The sequence below is a fragment of the Brachyistius frenatus genome, unplaced genomic scaffold (assembly GCF_029030835.1).
Source record: "Brachyistius frenatus isolate BFR_SWC_R1_liver_20210118 unplaced genomic scaffold, ASM2903083v1 Contig_66, whole genome shotgun sequence".
In the NCBI taxonomy this organism is placed as follows: Eukaryota; Metazoa; Chordata; class Actinopteri; family Embiotocidae; genus Brachyistius; species Brachyistius frenatus.
Window position 1 is genome coordinate 796523 of NW_027210665.1, and position 21385 is coordinate 817907.

Consider the following 21385-nt stretch of genomic DNA (forward strand, 5'->3'; position numbering starts at 1 on the left):
AAAGACCTTTGAGTCATAACGTATAGGGAAATACACACCTTAGACCAACAGCTGAACAGACGGTTTGGCCTCTGTGAATAACCCCATGACTCAGAGCTGGGAATAAAACGTCTGCAGGTCTTAGAAGACTGTAAGCACTTTTTTTTAACTTACTGAAATTAACTTCTGATATTCCCTCACAATCACAAAAATTTTATCCCGAATTGCTTATATTTGTGCTCAGTGGAGCATTTATAAACCAAATCAGTATGAATGGACTTTCCAGGCAGCACTTTTTGGTCGCATCATCACATCACTCTTCAACTGCTGTCATGGCCAGATGTGTGTGTTGTGTGTGTTGTGTGTGTGTGTGTGTGTGCGTGCGTGTGTGTGTGTGTGTGTGTGCGTGCGTGCGTGCGTGTGTGTGCGTGTGTGTAAGGCAGAAGGACTACTGTGTCTGCCCATTTTGCCGTTTTGATAATGACATCATCAATAAGGCACGTAGGTAAAAACATCTGTCATCGTTTGTATGTTGATTGCGGCCTGGCCGTCCAGGGGAATGACTTGCATCTGTCAACCTCGACAGACCATTTGTCTTGATTTGGTTTTTCATCTGAGATTGAAAGCTTTAAAAACATCAGACGGCGCACAGAGGCTCTGTGAGTAGTTAGACTGTGATCAATCACAGATCAGCCTCGTGATATCTGGTGGCTTTAACATGTTTGCCAGTTAAACTGTCCTGAATCAGTGTCTTGTATTCAACCCCCGCCCACCCACACACACACACACACACACACACACACACACACACAGGTACATGTTCACACACACAAACACACATGTACTATATATACACATAAGGAGTGATCACTACCAATCAGGGGAGTGGGAGTAAACAGTGCTGCAGCTCATGAACAACTGGTTTATGCCTTTGTACTGTTGAGCCAGGAGCACAGAAATAGCAGAAATATTTTAACAGTGCATGCACACACACACACACACACACACACACACACACATAAACTTGCATATGCCAGTGCATTTTCCACTCATCAGTGTTGATTAGGATAATGCATTTATTGCATGAAATTAGGTTTGCTAGAAATTTTTAATAAAATGAAGCATGGAATAGGAGAATGGTAGACAGCTGAGGAAAACAGAAGTGAAGGGAGGAAGTAGATGGCTCCCCCCCTACACACACACACACACACACACACACACACACTTACACATATGCTACCAGATACATCAGCATCTGTGGTGAACTGGTCATTAAATATCATTTTAAAACATAATGTGGAGCAGCAACAAATTAGAAATTGATATAGATTCATCTTCAGTGTGTTGCCATTACTCAGGTGGATCAATAACTCCTGAGAACTGCTCTCGTTGCGCAAGAACACTGCACAGCACCATGAAGTGCACGGCAAAGGAGGAAAGTATAACCCTAATGAGTAAGTGTTACAAATTTTGTCGCTTGATTTTTGATCAAGCGACAAAATTTGCACCCAATTGTGAGAAGTGGTCCGGGTGCGTCGTCAACATTTTACGCATCTGAAACTGCTCATGTCCACGGAGAAGGTGCTTACGCACCCAGACCGGTGCTCACAAAAACTTACGTCACCCGGGTGCTGATTTGTTTTTCCAACAGCGAGAGTCTCGGAACTTATGGATCCACCCTCGCACAGTGCAAACACAGTCAAAGTTGAACATATTTTCACTTTGTTCAAGCATGTCTACAGAATGGTTTTATAGCCTTGCAGTCATTTTTTTTTACAAGTAACAGGCCAGGAATGACAGTAATCCAGTCATGAATGGAAGACAACATCTCTGAAGAGACCATTAATGGAATGGAATGCCAGATTTATTCTGAAGGAGACATTTTCGCTCTCTTTATGTTTCCCTTCTTTCTTTTCTAAGGCTAATTGCTGGGGATGTTGCTGTTTTGTACTCTTTTTCTTTTGTGCAAGCAACCTAACATTAGTTGGCAATGATCATAAAGCCACAGACAGTTACACGCACATCTAAAATGTCAAGGTGCCATCTTCTTTAGTAAGAGGAAGAATGGGCCAATGTGCTTTGAAGCATGAGTTTGTCTATTGAAAGGTTGCCGCAACCCGATATTGCTCTACCTTCATCTATGCTGTCACAGGTTGGTGGGCTTTGAGATGGGAGAGACTGATGGCCCATCTCCATCCAACAAATCATTCCTGCCCACGAGAGCAATGCAGGACCAGGGGGAGGTGCAAGGGAAGGGGGAAATGTTTATCCTGTCCCGGTAGATATCAGCAGGAAAAGGTGTTTACCCCTAAAGGCGATGATGATGATGATAATCTGTGTTTGTGTGTGGTATGAATTGCCGGCAGTGTTCAAATCTGGGTGTGCGTTTTTGCGCACACACCGATTTTTGCATATCCGTGTGTTTGTATGAGAGCGGAAATGTCTGAAAATCAAACAGGTCCTCAGGCCAGGTAGATGAGTCATGAGGCACACATTTGGGAAATTGTTCAAAAGGGGCAAGTAAAAGGCTAAAGAGAACGGTAAAAGCCAAAAGCATTGCTACCTTACCTCCATCTGCAGTCTGTTAACACATGCAGACAAACTGACATTTGAATCATTGGCATATTGAGCTCTCATTCTGTCCTTTGACATTTCCTCGTCCTCTCTTTCAAAGTGTGCCAGGTTTTTATGAGGGAAGACAAGAGGTGTCGCTGTGTACTATACACAGGCACTGGCTTTGTGATAGGCCTGTTTTATCAGTCAGAGCTTGACTGATAAATTGGAAGAGCTGATAATTGTACTGATATGTTCTTTTTGCAGACACAGTATAAAGTTATCGGCATATGCACACAGCCTGTATTTATGTGATTATGTTACATGTGAGTTAGGGGGAAAAAAACATCAGTATCTGTATACGTCTCAAAAATCCAATATCGGCCAGGCTCCAGTTTACCAAGACGGAAAAGACCAGACACCCTCATACAATTGCCTTTTTGCCTAATACGCTCTCAATAATTTGTCACGGTATTCACCGTGTTCATGTATGTACCCAGTAGCCTCTGGCATTTATTATTTTTATGCCAGACCTTTAATAGCCTTCGGGAAGGATTTCCTCTGCACAACCTGGAGGATAATTGTTGCAGTTAATATCTAACCGTGGAAGGTTGAGTGAAAAGCTCCAGAATTGATCAAATGGACTGCTGCACATCACAACTCTTCCCATCTAACCATGCTGCCATCCCAAGCAAGGCCCAAATGTGCTCTTCAAGGATTTATAGCAGGGTCTTACAAATGGGTGAATGTGCACTTGTAAGTGCGTCTGTCTTTGTACTCTTGAAGTCTATGTGGGCATCTGTTGGGGTATGATGAATGATGATGAACGACTCCTCCCTCAGATCCCCGAGATATTAACAGTTTCACAGACATGGTTGCCAGGGAGGGCTCACCAGCAGATATACATCCTTAAAGAAACACTGCGGGGACTTGAACAGACCAAAGACTGCGGGTGTGATGTAGCACTGAGTTAATTAGATCGCTGTCCCGGGCGTGTCAGGCTTGTCATTGTTGGTATGGAGAGAGTCATGGCACTGACAATGTGTGCTCATCGGTCGAGTCTTGTTCCGCACTTGTCCGATGAACAAAGTATGATCTGGTGTTGACTGTGAGAGATCAAGCAGGAGAAGGAGAATGAGAGGGAGAAGGAGAGGGAGAGGGAGAGGGAGAGGGAGAGGGAGAGGGAAAGGAAGAAGAAGAAAGAGAAGGAGAGGGAAAATGAGAAGGTGAGGGAGAGGGAGAGAGCAATAGAGGTGGAGAAAGAGATAATCACGTAGGAGAGGAAAGAGAACAGGAAGAAATGTTTGCGATATAAATGAGGTTTACGATGAGTAGTCACTGTTCCTCAGTTGATAATGTCATGGTGGCAATAGTGATACTATTTAACAGTAACGCCTCATTCTTCTCAACACTAATATATACTATACATTTGTGTGTAAGCACCTTGTTTGTACCAAGCAACAGACAGATGTGATGTCACCCATTTGTCTGAGCTGCCGTTGTAAGTCCTCAGATTTTGGCCGTCGCCATCTTGCTATTTTTGAAACAGCAGTGACCCCCCCCCCCCAAAAAAAAAAAAAAAAAAAAACATATCGCTTTTTGAGGCTTAATATTGAATACATTATGGAATTTATTTCAGATTGACCACCAGAACACTGATCAAAAGGAGTGACTTTAGCGAATGACACCATTAGAACTTGGGAAAAATATTTATTCACCTTTTATTTCATGAGAGAAGTTGAATGGGAGTCTATGGAGCGAGAGCTTTTTTGGAACCAACCCCGAGCAGCCCCAGTAGTATTGCAGCTTAAAGCATTTCCACATTGGCTTTGACCTTTGATCCAATCGTAATAGCATCATTTTTCAGTAAGCTATGTCCACTTTTATATACAGTCTATGGTTTTACCATCCACATTCGTCTGCTCTGAGCTCTCTGCTGTGGCCTATTTCATAAGATACTCAACATTGAAGACACATTTTGGAGAATTTAGTTTGATGAAATGTATTATGGAGTGATTGTGTTGTGGCTTCCTCACCAAGGATGTCATTATTTATGAATTACACTAAAAGCCTGTCCTCCATTTACGTGATTTAACGGAGCAAGGACTTATTTGGAGATTTAGCACAGGAGAAGAAAGGCAAGAAAGACAGAGGAGAAAAAAGAGCATGCCCCTTGGAGAATCCCAATACAATGTGTTCTTATCTTTTCCAATGTCACTTTCAATTTTCTATTGGAAGACACTCCAGACCATATGCCCCTGTCATCTTCTCAAACTAGCATCAACTCACACAGTAGCACACATAAATAGGGTCTTTACCCATGTATGAAATTGTTTTGAAAAAAATAAATTGTAGATCATAGTTTAAAAATAATTATATATAATTTCCCATGTTTGCTCTGAGCTGCAGTTGCACATTTATTTTGCTCGGATTGTTATTGGTATGTTTTTAGTCAAATCTAAAAAAAACAGGATGGCAAAGCAGGTTAAGATGTAGGCACACAAGGACTGTTTGGAAGCTGTTTTAAAGCTCTTTAACCTCTTTTTGCTCACATTAGTTAAATGGTAAAATAATTGGTAGCATTTAGGTATGGGCTGACAGGATGAAGATATGTGCATCTCAGTTCTTTGCATTTAGGACAAATAATGCTTTGGTATACTTAATTAGCATTTGCAGATGTTTGTTTGTTTTTTTGCATAAAAAAAAAAGTATTTTTATTGTTTTTAGTTCATTTATTTTTTTATTAATCTTGTCCATTGAAGAAGCAGGAAACATTGGAAAACAGAGCGGCATGAGACACAAATGCAAATGTCCCTATCTGTGGATGCTGTGATTACATGATGTGAACCGGAAACAACGAGGCTAACAGGATACCCCAACAACTCGAGACCGGAACACAAAACCACACAGTTGAAATTAATACACTTATGTATTTTGAGATAAGGGTAATAATGGCTCCTTGGCTTGTTTTGGGTATCGGGGGTAGCTATTAGAGGTTTATGAGCTGTGTGGCTTTACAGCAGCTCCACAACATGGCTCATTACCCACGCTAATGTGAGGAGAGGGTGACCCTGCTAGCTTGCTCTCGGCTCTCCTTCCCCGGGGTGTTACATCTGGAGTTGGCCTTGGGTTTTGGGGAAGAGTTTCAGGACCTGCGGAAGCCAAATGGGTTATTACAGGGACCACACACATTATGAAATTTCAACATACACACATACAATATCTGATACTGCCATGGATAGTGAATAAAATTGTTAAAGGAGCGCTAATTCATGAGGAGACACGTGGCATGTTGTTTCTTCTGCTTTAGCTATAATTACATGACACTGAAATGCTGAATGATGGATCACACAGCAAGAAGGACATTGTATTAATAAAATGTGCAGTCTGTGATCACACATACACACATTCTGTGACATACACAGCTGGACTTGTGGCAGAGTGGCAAAATGCAGATGGCTGTGTGTACGTGTTCCCACAGGCATTCAGAGCACGTTCGTGTGTGTGTGTGTGTGTGTGTGTGTGTGTGTGTGTGTGTGTGTGTGTGTGTGTGTGTGTGTGTGTGTGTGTGTGTGTGTGTGTGTGTGTGTGTGGGCAGCAGTTTTGTAGGCGGCTGTTCATCACTTCCCCATTGTTCCACGGGGTGCTCTCACAAATATTCATTCTCGGAAGTTTGTTGTGTGTCTCAGAGGCACTTTCTCACAGGACTGATCAGAGAGTTCAGAGTGATCGTGAACATCTGTATACACATGCCTCTCTGAGTCAATAACGAATGCTTCTGCATTTTTATTCTAAAACGCTCAAATGACAAGAGTGCTTGAGAGAAATTAAAAGATTTTGACTTGTTTTTGAAACGTTGTACTCTACTAGTCATTTCCAAGTTGTTTGCAGTTGGAGGAACAGTTGTTAAATGGCCATACGGTTGTTAATATTTAACTTTTTCCAACCTCTACAGCCCTTTTACAAGGCAAATGCAGTACACTACATCCCTGATAAACCTTGCCTCTTTGATGTAGTGTTCTGTTTGCTTACTCTGTTAACATACAAAGAATGTTAAGGTTGTATTTACTAAACAGATAAAGGGTCCAGCATGGATCTGCACTTGTAGCTGAGGAAAACAGCTGTCATGACAGCTTGTGCATGTTGGATGTTACCTTACATATTCTATTAAAGTAGTATTACTGGATGGAATTGTAAACAGTATTATTATGCAGGGATTTACTTTCTTGTCCTGGCAAAATAGGAGCTTTTTTTCACCTTTAAAATGAGTGTACTCCCAGCTGGTTTTCAGTCTATATACTATCAAGCTCTTCAGCCCTGTGTCTGTGGCCTTTTTGATCCTGACTACTTTTATCTTCTCCCCATGCACTCCCTGAACTACCACTATGACTGAATTTTGTCTAATGCTAATGGTCAGCATTAGTTTCCTTCCTTTCAGCCATGGTCAAGAAAGCTGTGGAAATCCCCCGATGGAAAGCTCCCTAGCTCAGCGGAGCCTGAAATTGGCTTGAATGGAGGGGGAAGCGGTGGCAGGTCACCTGAATGGGTCCCAAGGCAAAACACATTAGTCTTGGCTCCACTGTTGCACCACCATACACTAAATCTCATCAGTGGCAGGCGAAGTAGTAGTTTTGATTTATCAACCATTAACTGCGACGCAAAAGAGATATGCAGCCACAAACTCACTTACACACACATGCATACAGACATACAGGTGGAATGTACATGTCACATGCACACACATACACTTGGAAACAGTACTTATTCTTAAATATTTTAATAACTGTTTTTTAATGCCACACGGGGCAGTGAATACAAGCTGTAAATATGGTGCTAATATACAGTTGTATTATCACCTTCTAAAGTCAAAGACAACTTTCTAAATGTGTAATTAGGTACCTAATTACATTAAATAGTTTTCTAATCACACATGTACCATAGCAGATAGAGAATAACATTAGCATTTGTTCATAATTGTGTTCATGTGAGTGGAGTAAGTCCAATAGTCACTCTCCTTTTGGTACTTTAGCTGCTAAATGCTCCAGCATATTCACTAGCCAGTTAACTGACTTTATTATTTATTGCTGGCCAGGTAGTATACAGTGGATATCTTTTTTTTCCTGATGAGGGCATGAGAGTTAACCAAATCCTGAAGATGTTGGGATGTAAAACCAAAACAAAGAGCTGAAAGATGCTAAAACCTTGCAAACCTGAGAAAAGGATCCAAGTGATTCCTTCAAGTTGGCAAACATTAATGTGATCACTAGTTATTCCAAAAATGTAGTTCCTTGAAGTACACTGACAGAAAGAAAATAAATACACAGACATGTATCTGCGTATTGCCAGAAATTGCCATATGTGCACTTTGATACAGGACAGGCACAGTTACACGTAAAACCAATAATCAGCAAAGAATAGATTTTTCTTGGAAACGCTCTCTTTCAGAGTTCTTGCTTGACCATGTGTGCTTTACTGATTCAATGTATTGACCAAACGGAAGGCCTGCCACATTCTTGTGTACAGGTAATAGGGACCTATGGCAGCTTATTGGTGCACCTACTCACCAGGTAAACCTTTCACAGAAACAGCCTTACACAGCGTCAATAATGGAGGAAACTATGCATTAGGCACTATAGCAGACAAGCCGTTCCTACATTGGTCTCTGGACAAATACTTCACCCAAACAAAAGAACCTGGTCTGCAGAACAGTGGACTCCAATTGGTTTTCCCAGCATAAATTCTAATTCAATTCATTTGCTTATTATTTCCTAAGTTGTTGGGTCCCCAGATGCAGTGTATAAATAGATAAACACATAAATTGAGGAACATTTTATTTCTGAAAAAAATTTTTAGTAGCACTTCTTTTTAATGTCGTACTCCGATCCTATTCCTGAAGCTCTTCTCTTATGAGAAACAGAAAGGATGGGAAGATTTGAGATCAGTGAGAGAGTGAAGCAATGAACTCAATCTGAAGCTGAGATTTTAACATTCGGGCAGTCTCGTATAAAGAAACATGGATGGATGCTGACTTTGCTGGAGAAGAACAAATTCCCCGAGAACAACAAAGCACGATACTGTACATGGTACAGAAAGTCCTGCTGTATTTGGGATGCTGCTGCAGATGAGGCTGCAGAACCTTTGTTAAACTGTACATCGAGCTGAGTTGGCCCAATTGATTGGGACCTTTGGGAACTGTAGGGTCCATATTCATTCTGCACTGTGTGTGTATGTGTGCATCCTTGTCTGTGAACTTTTTTTTGTGTGTATGTGTTTTGCTTCAGCAACCAAATATACAGGTACTATTTGAGATGACTGCAGCACTTTCTAGAAGTTTCACCAAGAGAACTGCAGCACTAGAAAGAAGCTCAACTGTTCAATACTGCTGCTGCACATATAATACAAAATGTGCTTCGTTTATTGCTTAAAACCATATCATAGATGTTTTCACTTTGTGAAAACCATTTGTTTATTTGTAATCATCACTTGAGTTTTGTGTTACCATTTTTATTTTTTTTGTCCACTTCCATCTGTCTGCTGATCTCTGACTTATTTTAGTCTTGTGTTTCTTCCTCTTGTACCTTATGTCTATCTTGGGAGTTACAATATAGACAGAAAGCCTAGGCAAGCAAATGCTTGTGTGCATAATTCTGTCTTCGCAGGATGGCACTCAACAATCCCACATTTTAGTCTGCTAGAAAAAGAAAGTGGATAGACACATTTCCATTCCCTGCTTTGTCAGGTCTCTTCTTCCCCCGGTTGTTCTCCCTCTGTAAACGAGAGGTGCTCCAGTCATTCGGTCGCTCGCAGTCAGACGAGCGCAGACGGAAATACCAAAACACACGAACAAGAACGGAGGGACACTTTTATCACTAGACAGACAGACAGACAAACAAATGTCGTGACTGACAGAGAAACATTCACTAAGCCCAGTCAATATATTTCACAGCAATTCTATTCACTGAATGATAATCTGCCATTCACCATCGCTCCGAATGCAGTGCACTTCCAGGCCTAATCTGCAATGCATCAGGGGGTTATCTCCAGACAGAGAATACCTGCAAGGGAATTTCAATCAGCCTCCCCCCATGTGTAATTAAATGGAAATAATTGGTTTAATTCCCCTTGTCATCTTTTTATTTCGCCTGCCTGTATCATGGTGCTCAATACTGCACACACGCACATTATTCCAACTGTCGCTACCTTTTCTTTGGTCCATACACCACTCCAAAGTAATCTTTCTTTTTCTTTTGTTGCCTTCTCCCTTCTTTTATCAAAAGTAAGTGGGATCTCATCCTTAATGTCTGTGCGCTGTGTTGTGTGTGTTGTAGGTAAGCGTGTTGCTGCCATCATCAGGCAGAGACGTAAAGCTGCACTCTCAAAGATGAGATTAAAACCTCCACATTCCAGTTAGTTAGTCTCCTGCTTTTTCCTCCTAAATATTGCGGGTAACTTGCAGTTCTCAAAATCCCAAACCTTCCCACAACCCAAACTCACATGAACCGTGTCCTTCTTTCCCTTTGTATCTTATTTGAATCCCTCTCTTCTTCATTCTCATCACGTCGTCCAGGCTGGCTCTATCCTCTTACAGTATGCTGTCTTGCTATGTTGCTCTTTGCCTGAACTGGCTCTCCTCCTCCCTCTGTTAGCTCAAGCAAAGTGAAGCCAATGCTGACACCAAAGAGAAGCTCCCTCTTCGGCTCAGGATCTTTGAGAAGTTCCCCAACAGACCTCAGATGGTGAAGATCTCCAAGCTCCCATCTGATTTCACAGTGCCCAGGATCAGGTATGCTGTCACATTATATTTATGATTTATTGATACACATTAATGTCTGTTTTTCTGCTGAGAAAGAAATTTTGATATAGCAAATCATACATCCATTTTATAAAGAATTGTCATAAACAGTGGCCATTTGGTCCAAAAACTCTTTAAGACACACTAAAGGAAGCATTTTGTATTTTGTGCACCAGTTACACTTATTTTTTGGGACTAAAAAGAACAAAAAAGGGCAAACAGAAGCTCAAACCACATCAACCGAAAAAAAACCCAAAGAGAATACGTCAAATAGTAATTTCCAATAGGTTCATTGCTTAAACCGCAACAAGAACTGAAGGTGTAAAGCTTTTGAATTCTGCCTCCAGTTTCCAGATGTTTTATCCTGCATAGACATGATGTATAGATGTGCTCTCATAAAAACTAGCAATAAGTTGCAAAAAGGCTTATTATGTTCTTCAGCGTTTAGCAGGAGGCCTGAACTATGTCCAACACAACGAACCTCATTATCAATTTTATCATTTAGTTGCTGATTAGTGCACAGCTGGGTCCCTCGCTCCCTAGTCCTCCCTCTGCAGCCCATCTGCTGGGATGCTGCAAGAGCCTCCACAGACACATTTTGCAGCTGACTGAGATAATCGGGTGTTATAAAACAATTCTGATTGTTTCTTCTACCTTTTGCATATGGATTTCCTCAGTGGGAAATCAAACATTAAAATTCATCACTTTTGTGTGTGTGTTGTTTGTTGTCCACTCCAGGGAGAGTTTTATGAAACAGTTCATTGATCGCCAGCAGCAGGATACCAGTTGTTTGTTCAGGCGTCTCCCCTCCGCTTCATCCTCCTCCTGTGACCACTCCAAACGCTCAGCCATTGAAGACAACAAGTATATTGACCAAAAGGTACCTCAACAGACTCTTTTTCTTACTTACCCAGTACGTCTCTCTCGCACACACACAAAGAAATATACAGGAAGTGGATTCAGAGGTGATAGCTCTGTCTCCATGGCTGACAACTGCAGAGGGTAAACCACAGCAGTAAGAGATACAGTAGCACGAGCAAATTGTGCCCAGTGTTTTTCGATGTTATAACACAATTAATAAACTTCCAGCTAATGGACTCTCATTATTTTCTCTCTCAGCTTCGCAGGTCAATATTTAGCATCCGAGCTCGTAACCTCTTGGAAAAAGAAACTACAATCAATAAAATCCTGCGGTAAGACACAGCTACACCTCCTCAGTTTTTGTGGTTTCAGTGACTTGCAAGTTAAAAAAAAAAACAACAACACCTAAATGTAGCTAATCTAGCACATTTTATTTTTATGTAACTGTTGTTTCAACATGTTAATGAATGTATATCAGGGACTCCTTCACAATGAAATGTAGTTATTGAAATGCTGCTGAATTGTTGCTTATATGTAACCTTCCCGGCTCAAAAACAAGTCTCTAGTATGACTTTAACTCACAATGTAGATGACTTTTTACCAGCAACTTTAAACAGTTCCCCATCAGTTGTTTGCATTATTTTGTTATTAGTCAGGAGATCAATCAATTTTGGCTTTACATGTTCCTTGGAGACCTCAGCTACATGTGTTTAGTATGCATCATCCACCTTCATAAAAATATATACATGCCCGTCTTTGTGAGGGTGAAACAATGTGTGTGCATATTAGATGCAACTCTGCTGCAGAAGAAGTCTTTTATTGTTAAGACTTCTCTTTTTCTCTCACAAAATCACACACAGACCCACTTCAAACTCATTTACTGTTGCGATGAAGTAAATGGATAGTTTGCTGTTCAGCATGGCAGCATTGGCTCTAAATGCGTATTTGCTTGCCGGCACCATGTCCAATCTGCCCCCCCCCCTCCTCAAACACACCTCCCCTTTTAATCTGTCAGTCTGAAAGATAGACAGGATATCAGTAGTTATTACACGTAGTGTCTGGCCCTGCCGTCGTCCACAAAAACACACAATTAGCCTCCCATACCACTATAGACAAAGACGCACAGCATACGCAGTCAGTCATGCGTACTCATTGCCAATAAACAGAGCCTCCGCAAATGATTCAAGTACACACACAGCTGATGCCCACTGTCATTAGCTCTGCTCCAGTACATGACTCTGCTGCTGTTAGCCAGAACAGACAGAAATGTCCACGCACACACACACACACACACACACACACACACACACACACACACACGCATGCACGCACGCACACACGCTGACTAATGAAATGTTTTCAACCTTTATCACGACGGCAGCCTTGGTCACTGCTCTTATGGGTCGTAAGCTAAAGACAGCCTGTCAGGCAGGACGATGGACCAGTGTTGTGGTTGCCAACTGGTGGCTTTACACACTGATGTTTTTTTTTTTTTTTAATTATCATTGTATTGATCAAGAAACAAACATGTTAGTGTCTGTGTTTCCCAGGGCTTGCACCACACAGCGTATGCTAAGTGGATCCTTTGAAGGCCAGCCAGCCAAAGAGCGCTCCATACTCAGTGTCCAGCATCACATACGGCAGGAGCGCAGGTCGGACACACACTTGCACACACACAAAAACGCAAATGAGTGAAATCATACATCCCTGCGTGGTAATATATATCTTAGAGTTTTCTTTTTGTATCTGCAGATCTCTGCGGCATGGTTCCACCAGTCAAAGGATCAGCCGAGGGAAGTCGCTGGAGACTCTCACCCAGGATGTAGGCACTAAGTCACACACAAAGAAAGATGATGTACTGTGTGATTGCATGTTCTCTGACTCACTCTTCTCAGCTGTAGTCGTTCACGTATTCCTTCAGATTTCTTCAAAATATGTGAGAAATACAAAGAGATAGGTAGCACCTTTGCAAAAAAGTGTGTATATCTTGTGTGTATATCTCCATTGTCTCTTTTTCCCAGCATTCCAGCACAGTACGCTATCGCAACGCCCAAAGGGAGGACAGTGAGATCAAGATGATCCAAGAAAAGAAAGAACAAGCTGAAATGAAAAGGTATTCATGAAGATTCACACAGTATCGACAGATAAAGCAAGTTCCTCACAAAAAATATGTCAAAGTGAAAAAGTGACCATTCAGTGAACTTTAGTTGTAAGATTTAGTCCTTTCTTTTTGGTTGATATACAGTAATTGGTCTCGCCTCTGTGCTTGTGTGGCTGAGCAGGAAAGTTCAGGAGGAGGAGTTGAGAGAGAACCATCCGTACTTTGATAAGCCTCTGTTCATTGTGGGTCGAGAGCATCGATTCAGGAACTTCTGCAGGATGATTGTTCGAGCTCGCTTCAATGCGTAAGTCTGGTCTTACATTTAAACCATATATATATAAACACAGTGTGGTTCACCGAGCAGCCTTATGGCTCCAAATAGTCATGACATAAACATTGGTGACTATAACATGACATGTAACAACCTGTCCTTGATTGCTTTACACCAAATTAGTTTTGTTTGGACAGAGGACCCACTCAATGCTATTTAAGATTTTTAATTTTGTTTTCAGTTTGTAAATAAGTCGATACTTTTGAATTTAAAGGACCTTGTTTGAGTTTGGCTCATAAGACAGGTTTACTTAATTTTGTTGTCAGTAAAACTGCTCATGTGACAACAATTGTGTTGTCCTGTCAAAATGTGTATAATTTTTTTCATTTAATGTGAATTCATGTCTAGATCCAAAACAGACCCAATAACAGGAGCAGTGAAGAACACCAAATACCACCAGCTGTAGTAAGTGTGATGAATTATTGATTGCTTGACTGTCTATCGATCTGTTCATTCTCCAGCAGTGGAATACTGATTAATTTGGGACCTTATTACCTGCCTGTTGTGCTTTCCTAAACTGTGGTAAGGAGTAGAACGTGTGAAGTGAAGAGCTGTGATATATATTTCAAGCATTATGCAACCTGACAGTAATTCAGCTGAGCAGAGGTACTGATTATTAAAGTGAGAGGCAGTCCTTTGTATCAGATCCCGTTGGTGCCGGGGGATCTGCTCACACACGCACACACACACACACACACACACACACACACACACACACACACACACACACACACACACACACACACACACACACACACACACACACACACACACACACACACACACACACACACACACACACACACACACACACACAGATTTATTCACTCACTTTCTGATACCTCTCCTCCACACATCCTCCATATTTCCTTGTCTCTGTCTTTCTCTATGTATAGAATTATCCCTGAGTATTTTGCTGGTTTGCAAACCAAATAGCTTTCTTGACCTACTTAGGCTGAACATACCATTTCTCTGTGTAACATGCCTGCTGTGTTTTGTGTCTGTGCTCGCATGTGTGTCCTTGCAGTGATCTTCTGGGCTTAGTCACCTATCTGGACTGGGTAATGATTGTGGTGACCATCTGCTCCTGCATCTCCATGATGTTTGAATCCCCCTTCACCAGGGTCATGCACGTCCCTACCCTGCAGGTATTAAAACCAGATGGACAGAGCAGTTATGTGAGCGGGCGAGCAGGACGCATAAAGTGCACAGATGTTGTTATAAAGGTGATGTCTGTTTCAGATTGGGGAGTATGTGTTTGTCATCTTCATGAGCATTGAGCTCAACCTGAAGATCATGGCCGACGGTCTGTTCTTCACCCCCACAGCCGTCATCAGAGACTTTGGAGGAGTAATGGACATCTTCATTTATCTTGTGAGAAATCCACTATAAAGGCTGCGTTAGACAATAATTAGTGAATGATTCTATTGTAGACCTCATACTCGAGATTCCACCAATTACATGCCATCTGTCTATTTTTGTTGTTTGTTTTTCTATTTAGTTTGGCGAGGGCACTGAAACATGACACAGAAGAGACTGAATGCACTCACATAAGAAACATACCTTATGTTCCATAATTAAAATATGACAAGATGCTTGTATAAACTATCATAAAAACACATACAGGATGTTGTCAACCTCTGTCTTGGATATTTACAATATTGAAGTTACAAGAAAGACATATTTTCTATAATCACAACACAAAATGATGATCCATTCGTGAGCAGCTGTCAGTTGACTATACAGTATCTTGGTGTTCAGCAATTAAGGTGTCCACCCTGTTTACTCAGAAAACTTCAGAATGGTATTTTAAGCATTTTGGCAGCTTAAATACATTCTATTTTACCTCCTTAAATCTGATCAAAACAAGCTTCAAATGCCCAGCCTTCATAAAACCACAACTTCCATTAAAATAAATTGAGTTCATGGGGGTTTCCCGTCACATACCGAGATTTGTTTTTTGCTGCAGTTTATCTTGTATATATTTTCTTCTTTTATTGAAGTGGTATTTAGTGATCAGACAGGAGGTCATCCAGTTAAATGGCCTCATTATTACTGATTATTACAAGGTAAACTGTTATTGTTGACATATAAAACTATGTTTTTGCAATCATAATATCAAGAATACCATTATTGCAGAAACAACCTGAAATATTATGGTATTATTGTAGGACCGTGTTGCCCACCCTTATAAACCACTTTAAATCCAAATAACTCTGATTTGCATGTTGAGTATCCAATAGTTTTGCTGTGAAGTAGAATTGGCTATAAATGAAAGTGACATTTTACTGTTACATGTTGTTCAGGGACAGGAGATTGACACTGAGTTTGGTTGCAGTAGAACATGTCTGTTAAAGGTTGTCACTCAGAGAATGGGAAAGGGAATTGGGTCATTACAACATTATTGATGATAATCAAAATATGAAACCTTGACGCGAACGCATTGTAACGATACAATCTGAAGGATTTCCCTGAACCTCCTAATGCCTGCCCTGCTGTATTAACTGCAGGTGAACTTGATCTTCCTGTGCTGGCTGCCTCCTGATGTCCCTCCTGAGTCTGGGGCTCAGCTGCTGATGATGCTGCGCTGCCTGCGTCCGCTCAGGATCTTCAAGCTGGTGCCCCAGATGAGGAAGGTGGTGCGGGAGGTGCTTAAAGGATTCAAAGAGATTTTCCTGGTTAGTATTATTTCTGACTTTAGATAGAGATGACATGATCATTACATTTAGCCAGCTGCAGAATAAGGGTTTTATATAATAAAAAAAAGAAATCGTATTACTCCCTGTTGGCAATCATAATGAGCACATTATTTTCAATGTGCATAAATATAGATCGCTCTTCTCACTGTTGATACTTGATTAAAATTTTAAAAAGGATTTTTTTTTAAATTTATTTTTTTTTTTTTTTTTTAAATGATCAGAAGCCCAAGTGACCGTCAAATAAGATGAGCTCTATTTGGGGCCAGTGGGTCTAGTTTGGCCTCCACCTTCTTTGTTTCGGCCCACCTCAACATTTGACAAGCTAATACCTATTCTCCATATTCTTAAATGCAGTAAAATCTAGCCGTAATGACCATGACCTGTAAATGTTGTGCAGCTAAAAAGTACATAATTTGAGTTTTATATCAATGGACAGCATAGTGCTGTTAAGCTTCCCTATTACGTCACATTCGCGGACGTGTTGCCTACCAAGAATGACGGTATTCTCTCTCTCCTGCTGATGCTCATGTGCTGTTAGTCTGTGTGACTTTGGGCTGCCAGTCAAATGACAGATCGAGGCAGTGGCGCACTGACAAGAGAACAATTGGCAAGACAACTGTTTTTGACAATAATTTCTGCAAAATAATTCAATTAAAAGTATGCAGAATAAAGATTAGTGTTTTAATTCTTCTGAGGTTTTGTTTTAGATTTAGGCTTAATTTTCTGTAAAAAAAAATATATATTTTCATGAAATGTAATTTCACATAACATAAGTATTTATTTTGATCCTGATTCATTTTTGTAACTCTGCATTGAATAAAGGCTTGCCCTTTGTTTTATGGCAGGTGGTTCCTTTTTACATATCACATCTGTACACTGATGCACGTTATTGCACTTTATCGTGCCGGCTTTTTGTTATTACATTCTTTGCCTACCCAGAACTTTATTTTATGATTCCTCAGATAATATTATGTTATCAGAAACATGCAATCATTAAAGATTCTTGCTGAGTCTGAGGTCTCTACATCCACCGTTGTCTGACATCCTTTGCTTGCTCTCTAATCTCTCAGCCTAGGATTGTGTTGGATTTATGTTGTGCCTTAAACTCTTGATTGATTCTCCTGCAGGTTTCCATTCTGCTCCTTACACTAATGCTGGTGTTCGCAAGCTTTGGAGTTCAACTGTTTGCCGGAAAGCTTGCCAAGTGCAACGACCCCCATATCCTTAAACGGGTACAGCAAGAAACATAATCTCCTCACTAAAGCACTTCTTCCCATCCTCCCACACTCCCTGCAGAGAACCACAGGCTCAACAAGGAGAAGGGGTTTCCCCAGTCAAATCAATAATCCACAGCTTCCTTTTATCCTACTCTTCTAACAACCGTCCTTATACCTCTTTCAGCCATAGCAAATCTTCTGTCTTACAGATAACTCTTAATTTTATAGTATAATCAGGGTTCGAACAGGTCAGCGAATTTTAAAAACTCTTTTCTAGACAAGACAGTCAGAGAATTCCATAATTTTTTGGGCCTAGTCGTTATTGTTAGGTACATGTTTTGCCTCTGCAACCTGTATTTAGACATATTATATTGAGATGTTTTTAATTTCTTTCAATATCGGTGCAAAGAGAGGGGCATATGCAGCCCGTTTTTAACAGAAATGTTGTTTCTTGTCTGCTCAGCACAACGGCACACAGTTTTTCCCTTCTTTTTAGGTCTTGGAATTTCAGCTTTTTTGTCAGTGAAAGTCAAGGAAAAGTCAGGGAATTTCACATTTGACTTAGAGTGGGAACCCTGTAGATTTCTAGTTATTGTGATATTCACAAACTTCATTGGTGAGATCCGGGAATGTGTTCTTTATTATTAGGTATCATTATTATGCACTAAATTGCTTCTCAATGAAGAGAAACATATTATCTTGAAACCAATGTCACTTTTTAATGCTTAAATGTAAAGACTACCAAAATCACATGCAAAAACAATAGCAGCATGTTTATTGTTGTCATATTGTTCTGGTTTATTAATGTAGGCCCACATAGTTAAATCACTTCACAAACCCTCTTCATTTTACTTGTTGTTCTGATCATTTATTTCTGTGTTTCTCTCTTCAACTGTGTGGTCGTTTACAGGATGATTGTCATGGTATCTTTCGAATAAACGTCAGTGTTTCCAAAAACCTCAACCTGAAGCTGAAGGCTGGAGAGAAGAAACCAGGTTTCTGGGTACCAAGAGTCTGGTAAGACTTGTTTGTTACTGCTCGGTTTAGGATTGGTTTGCTCTGCCAGTGATTCATGTATCCATTCTTTCCTTTTTCCAGGGCCAACCCACGGAATTTTAACTTTGACAATGTGGGAAATGCCATGTTGGCTCTGTTTGAAGTGCTGTCGCTCAAAGGCTGGGTGGAGGTCCGAGATGTCATCATTCACCGCGTTGGACCGGTGCTGATCCAGATCTTACCTTTTTAACTTCTTTTTTCCCACAATTTTTTTTTCCTGTATTGTATCTGAAACACAAGCGAGCTCAGCTTATACACCTCTGTGTCTACAGATCCATGGTATCTACATCCATGTCTTTGTGTTTCTGGGATGCATGATTGGACTCACTCTTTTTGTGGGGGTTGTCATTGCAAACTTCAATGAAAACAAGGTGAGAGCCATGCGTATAGATATAGCATCTTCTTCTTTGTCGTGGCACCGGGGTACATGGTTTGTGGGGGATTATGTTGTCATGCTGGTGTATCTGTCACTCTGACTCATGTTGGTGTGGACACATTGTTTTGAACAACAACTCGAGAGCAATACATCACACTTACACCGCAAGCCTGGAATATCTATGAAATTGACAATCCGATTAGGTTTTCTGCATAAAGTTGCATATGAATTTGTGAACTAGCTCCTTTGCACTTTCATCCAACAATTTCAAATGAATACCAGATATACAGCAAAGTCAAACATGTAGACATTTGCTAATTAATAAGCTAATTAGCTCGATTTAGGAAGAAACTGTTTTTCTTGTGAACTTGATAACTGAATAATATATATATATTTTTTTTTAATTTTTAAATTATTTTTTTTTACTCAACTTATGTCAGCATCCTTGAGGACACAGTACTACTGTGAGCATAGTTGTTATTTTGTCATGGACATCATGGCAGGACTTAAGCCAATTTAAGTGCCTTTTGTTTAAGACAATTCTGATGGCGTTGATCTTTATTTGGCTGCAGACAGGAAAGTCATGCTGATGATGTCGCAGTTGTATAGTATTCTTTTTAGACCCCCAGGCTTGATAATAAAACCACATCCAGGATTTAAATAAGTTGTGTCTCCCTCTACCAGGGCACTGCTTTGCTAACAGTGGACCAGAGACGGTGGGAGGATCTGAAGAGTCGTCTGAAAATAGCCCAACCTCTCCACCTACCCCCCCGCCCAGGTATAACCACACACACAATACAAACACATTCAGCAAAGGCTTTTGAGAATGATTCTGTAATAAAATACAGACCCCGAGTATCAAGCTCAGCATCATGACAGTCACGTCTACGTCTCCTGATTGATTGTTCGGTGTGTATGTGTGTGTGCGTGCTGGTACATTGTTAAGCAGCACCTGCATGATTAATCCATATTTAACAGTCCTTGTTTTTCACGGAGGACTGATGCCTCGAGGGATTCATCATGACACCCAAATGATGAAGAGCAGCAGAAATGAAAAAACTGATTATGAAGAAAGATAATGCGAATGGCTCAGACACTGAATCACACGTGTCACTGCCTTCGAGGAGGACATTTATTTACCAAGTTGACTTCAGTTTTATAACTCTGTTGAATTGAGCTACCAGCTCTATCCACGCTTATGGACAGGTAGTAAACAGTTTTATACAGAGTCTTCATAAATTCAGTCGAATGGGAATACTGCACATGTATACGGTTGCACTCCCTTTTGTGATTAGAGTCATGAGAACAGTTGAAGTGCCTCGGAGGCAGTGTGGGACATTTCCTAGTAGTACAGTTTAGGATGAGAACTAACAGAAAATCAATGGCTTTAGTTTTAGTCAGCAGCGCCGCTTTCTCCGGCACCATCAACCTGACTTTGATCCACATCCAAACGCCCTCAGCGCTGACACCACTCAAACACTGCTGGCAGATCGCTACAGCACCGAGCTGGCCTCTCTCACTGGGCCATAGTCAAAGTACTTGCAGAAATATGTTGTCAGCAGTCCTGTGTAGTCACAGGCCAAAACTGGGCATAATGCTGTTGATTTTTTTTTTTTTTGTCTCGTCTTCATTTAATATTAAAGTCTCTGCTTCAAAGTTGACGAGAGCGAATGTTGTAACAAGGATTTTCTTTTCTAACAAGGATTTGTTGTGACGGGTGAAATATTGCAGCTAGAATGCTGACATGAAACACGTTCAAGTGAATGGAGGCAGTCATTTTTAAAACTATGCTACTGTGAAGTAGAAAATGAAATATAGTATCATCAGCGAAAGTTAAATGGGGCTGCAGATGTGACCAATCACATCAGCTCCTCATATCCTTCTTAAAGCAGTAGATACAGAAGCTTCCTTGGACCTTACAGAGGAACATTTTTCTTGTGTGGGATATCGGGGAGAGTCCCATGCTGAAAATACATTCCATCCCGAATATGATTTTATGTGATATTTTGATTGAATATGATAAATTGTACCTCAAATATGATTATACATCCTGAATTTGTAATGGAGTTAGACATTCTGAGTCAATTTTGAAGCCTCATTTTGCCAAATTCACCAAATCTGAAGCATATTTACCTTGTTAGCATTTACTTTTCCCCTTTATCTTGACAAGAATGCATTTACATGAATAAATATGTGTAAAATGTGCAGCTCTATACATTTTTCTAACTCTGATAGTAACACTCAAGCAGTCCACAAGTGCCATCTGCTGGACAAAGGGGACACTACCACATATTCCAGTATCTGCTGGCTTTCACTGCCAAAGCTTCAAATTTGATCACTGACCTGATCTAAATCTTCCACGCTAACTGCCCGAACATACTAAAATCCTACATAGAAATTTTGTATCACTGTGCAGGTGT

General features: G+C 40.7%; 1 protein-coding gene across 9 annotated transcripts in view; it reads left to right on the forward strand.

The window, feature by feature from the left end:
- nalcn (sodium leak channel, non-selective) overlaps positions 1–21385 on the forward strand; it is a 70357-nt gene that overhangs the window by 42175 nt on the left and 6797 nt on the right. For all 9 annotated transcript variants that reach the window (XM_069706943.1, XM_069706945.1, XM_069706936.1 and 6 more), the window contains 16 exons: positions 10179–10315; positions 11063–11204; positions 11444–11517; positions 12736–12837; positions 12938–13007; positions 13207–13298; positions 13468–13590; positions 13966–14022; positions 14645–14765; positions 14860–14991; positions 16128–16295; positions 17444–17548; positions 18444–18550; positions 18632–18752; positions 18862–18960; positions 19650–19743. In XM_069706943.1, the coding sequence (XP_069563044.1) occupies positions 10179–10315; positions 11063–11204; positions 11444–11517; positions 12736–12837; positions 12938–13007; positions 13207–13298; positions 13468–13590; positions 13966–14022; positions 14645–14765; positions 14860–14991; positions 16128–16295; positions 17444–17548; positions 18444–18550; positions 18632–18752; positions 18862–18960; positions 19650–19743 (1744 nt within the window). The remainder of the gene's footprint in view (positions 1–10178; positions 10316–11062; positions 11205–11443; positions 11518–12735; positions 12838–12937; positions 13008–13206; positions 13299–13467; positions 13591–13965; positions 14023–14644; positions 14766–14859; positions 14992–16127; positions 16296–17443; positions 17549–18443; positions 18551–18631; positions 18753–18861; positions 18961–19649; positions 19744–21385) is intronic.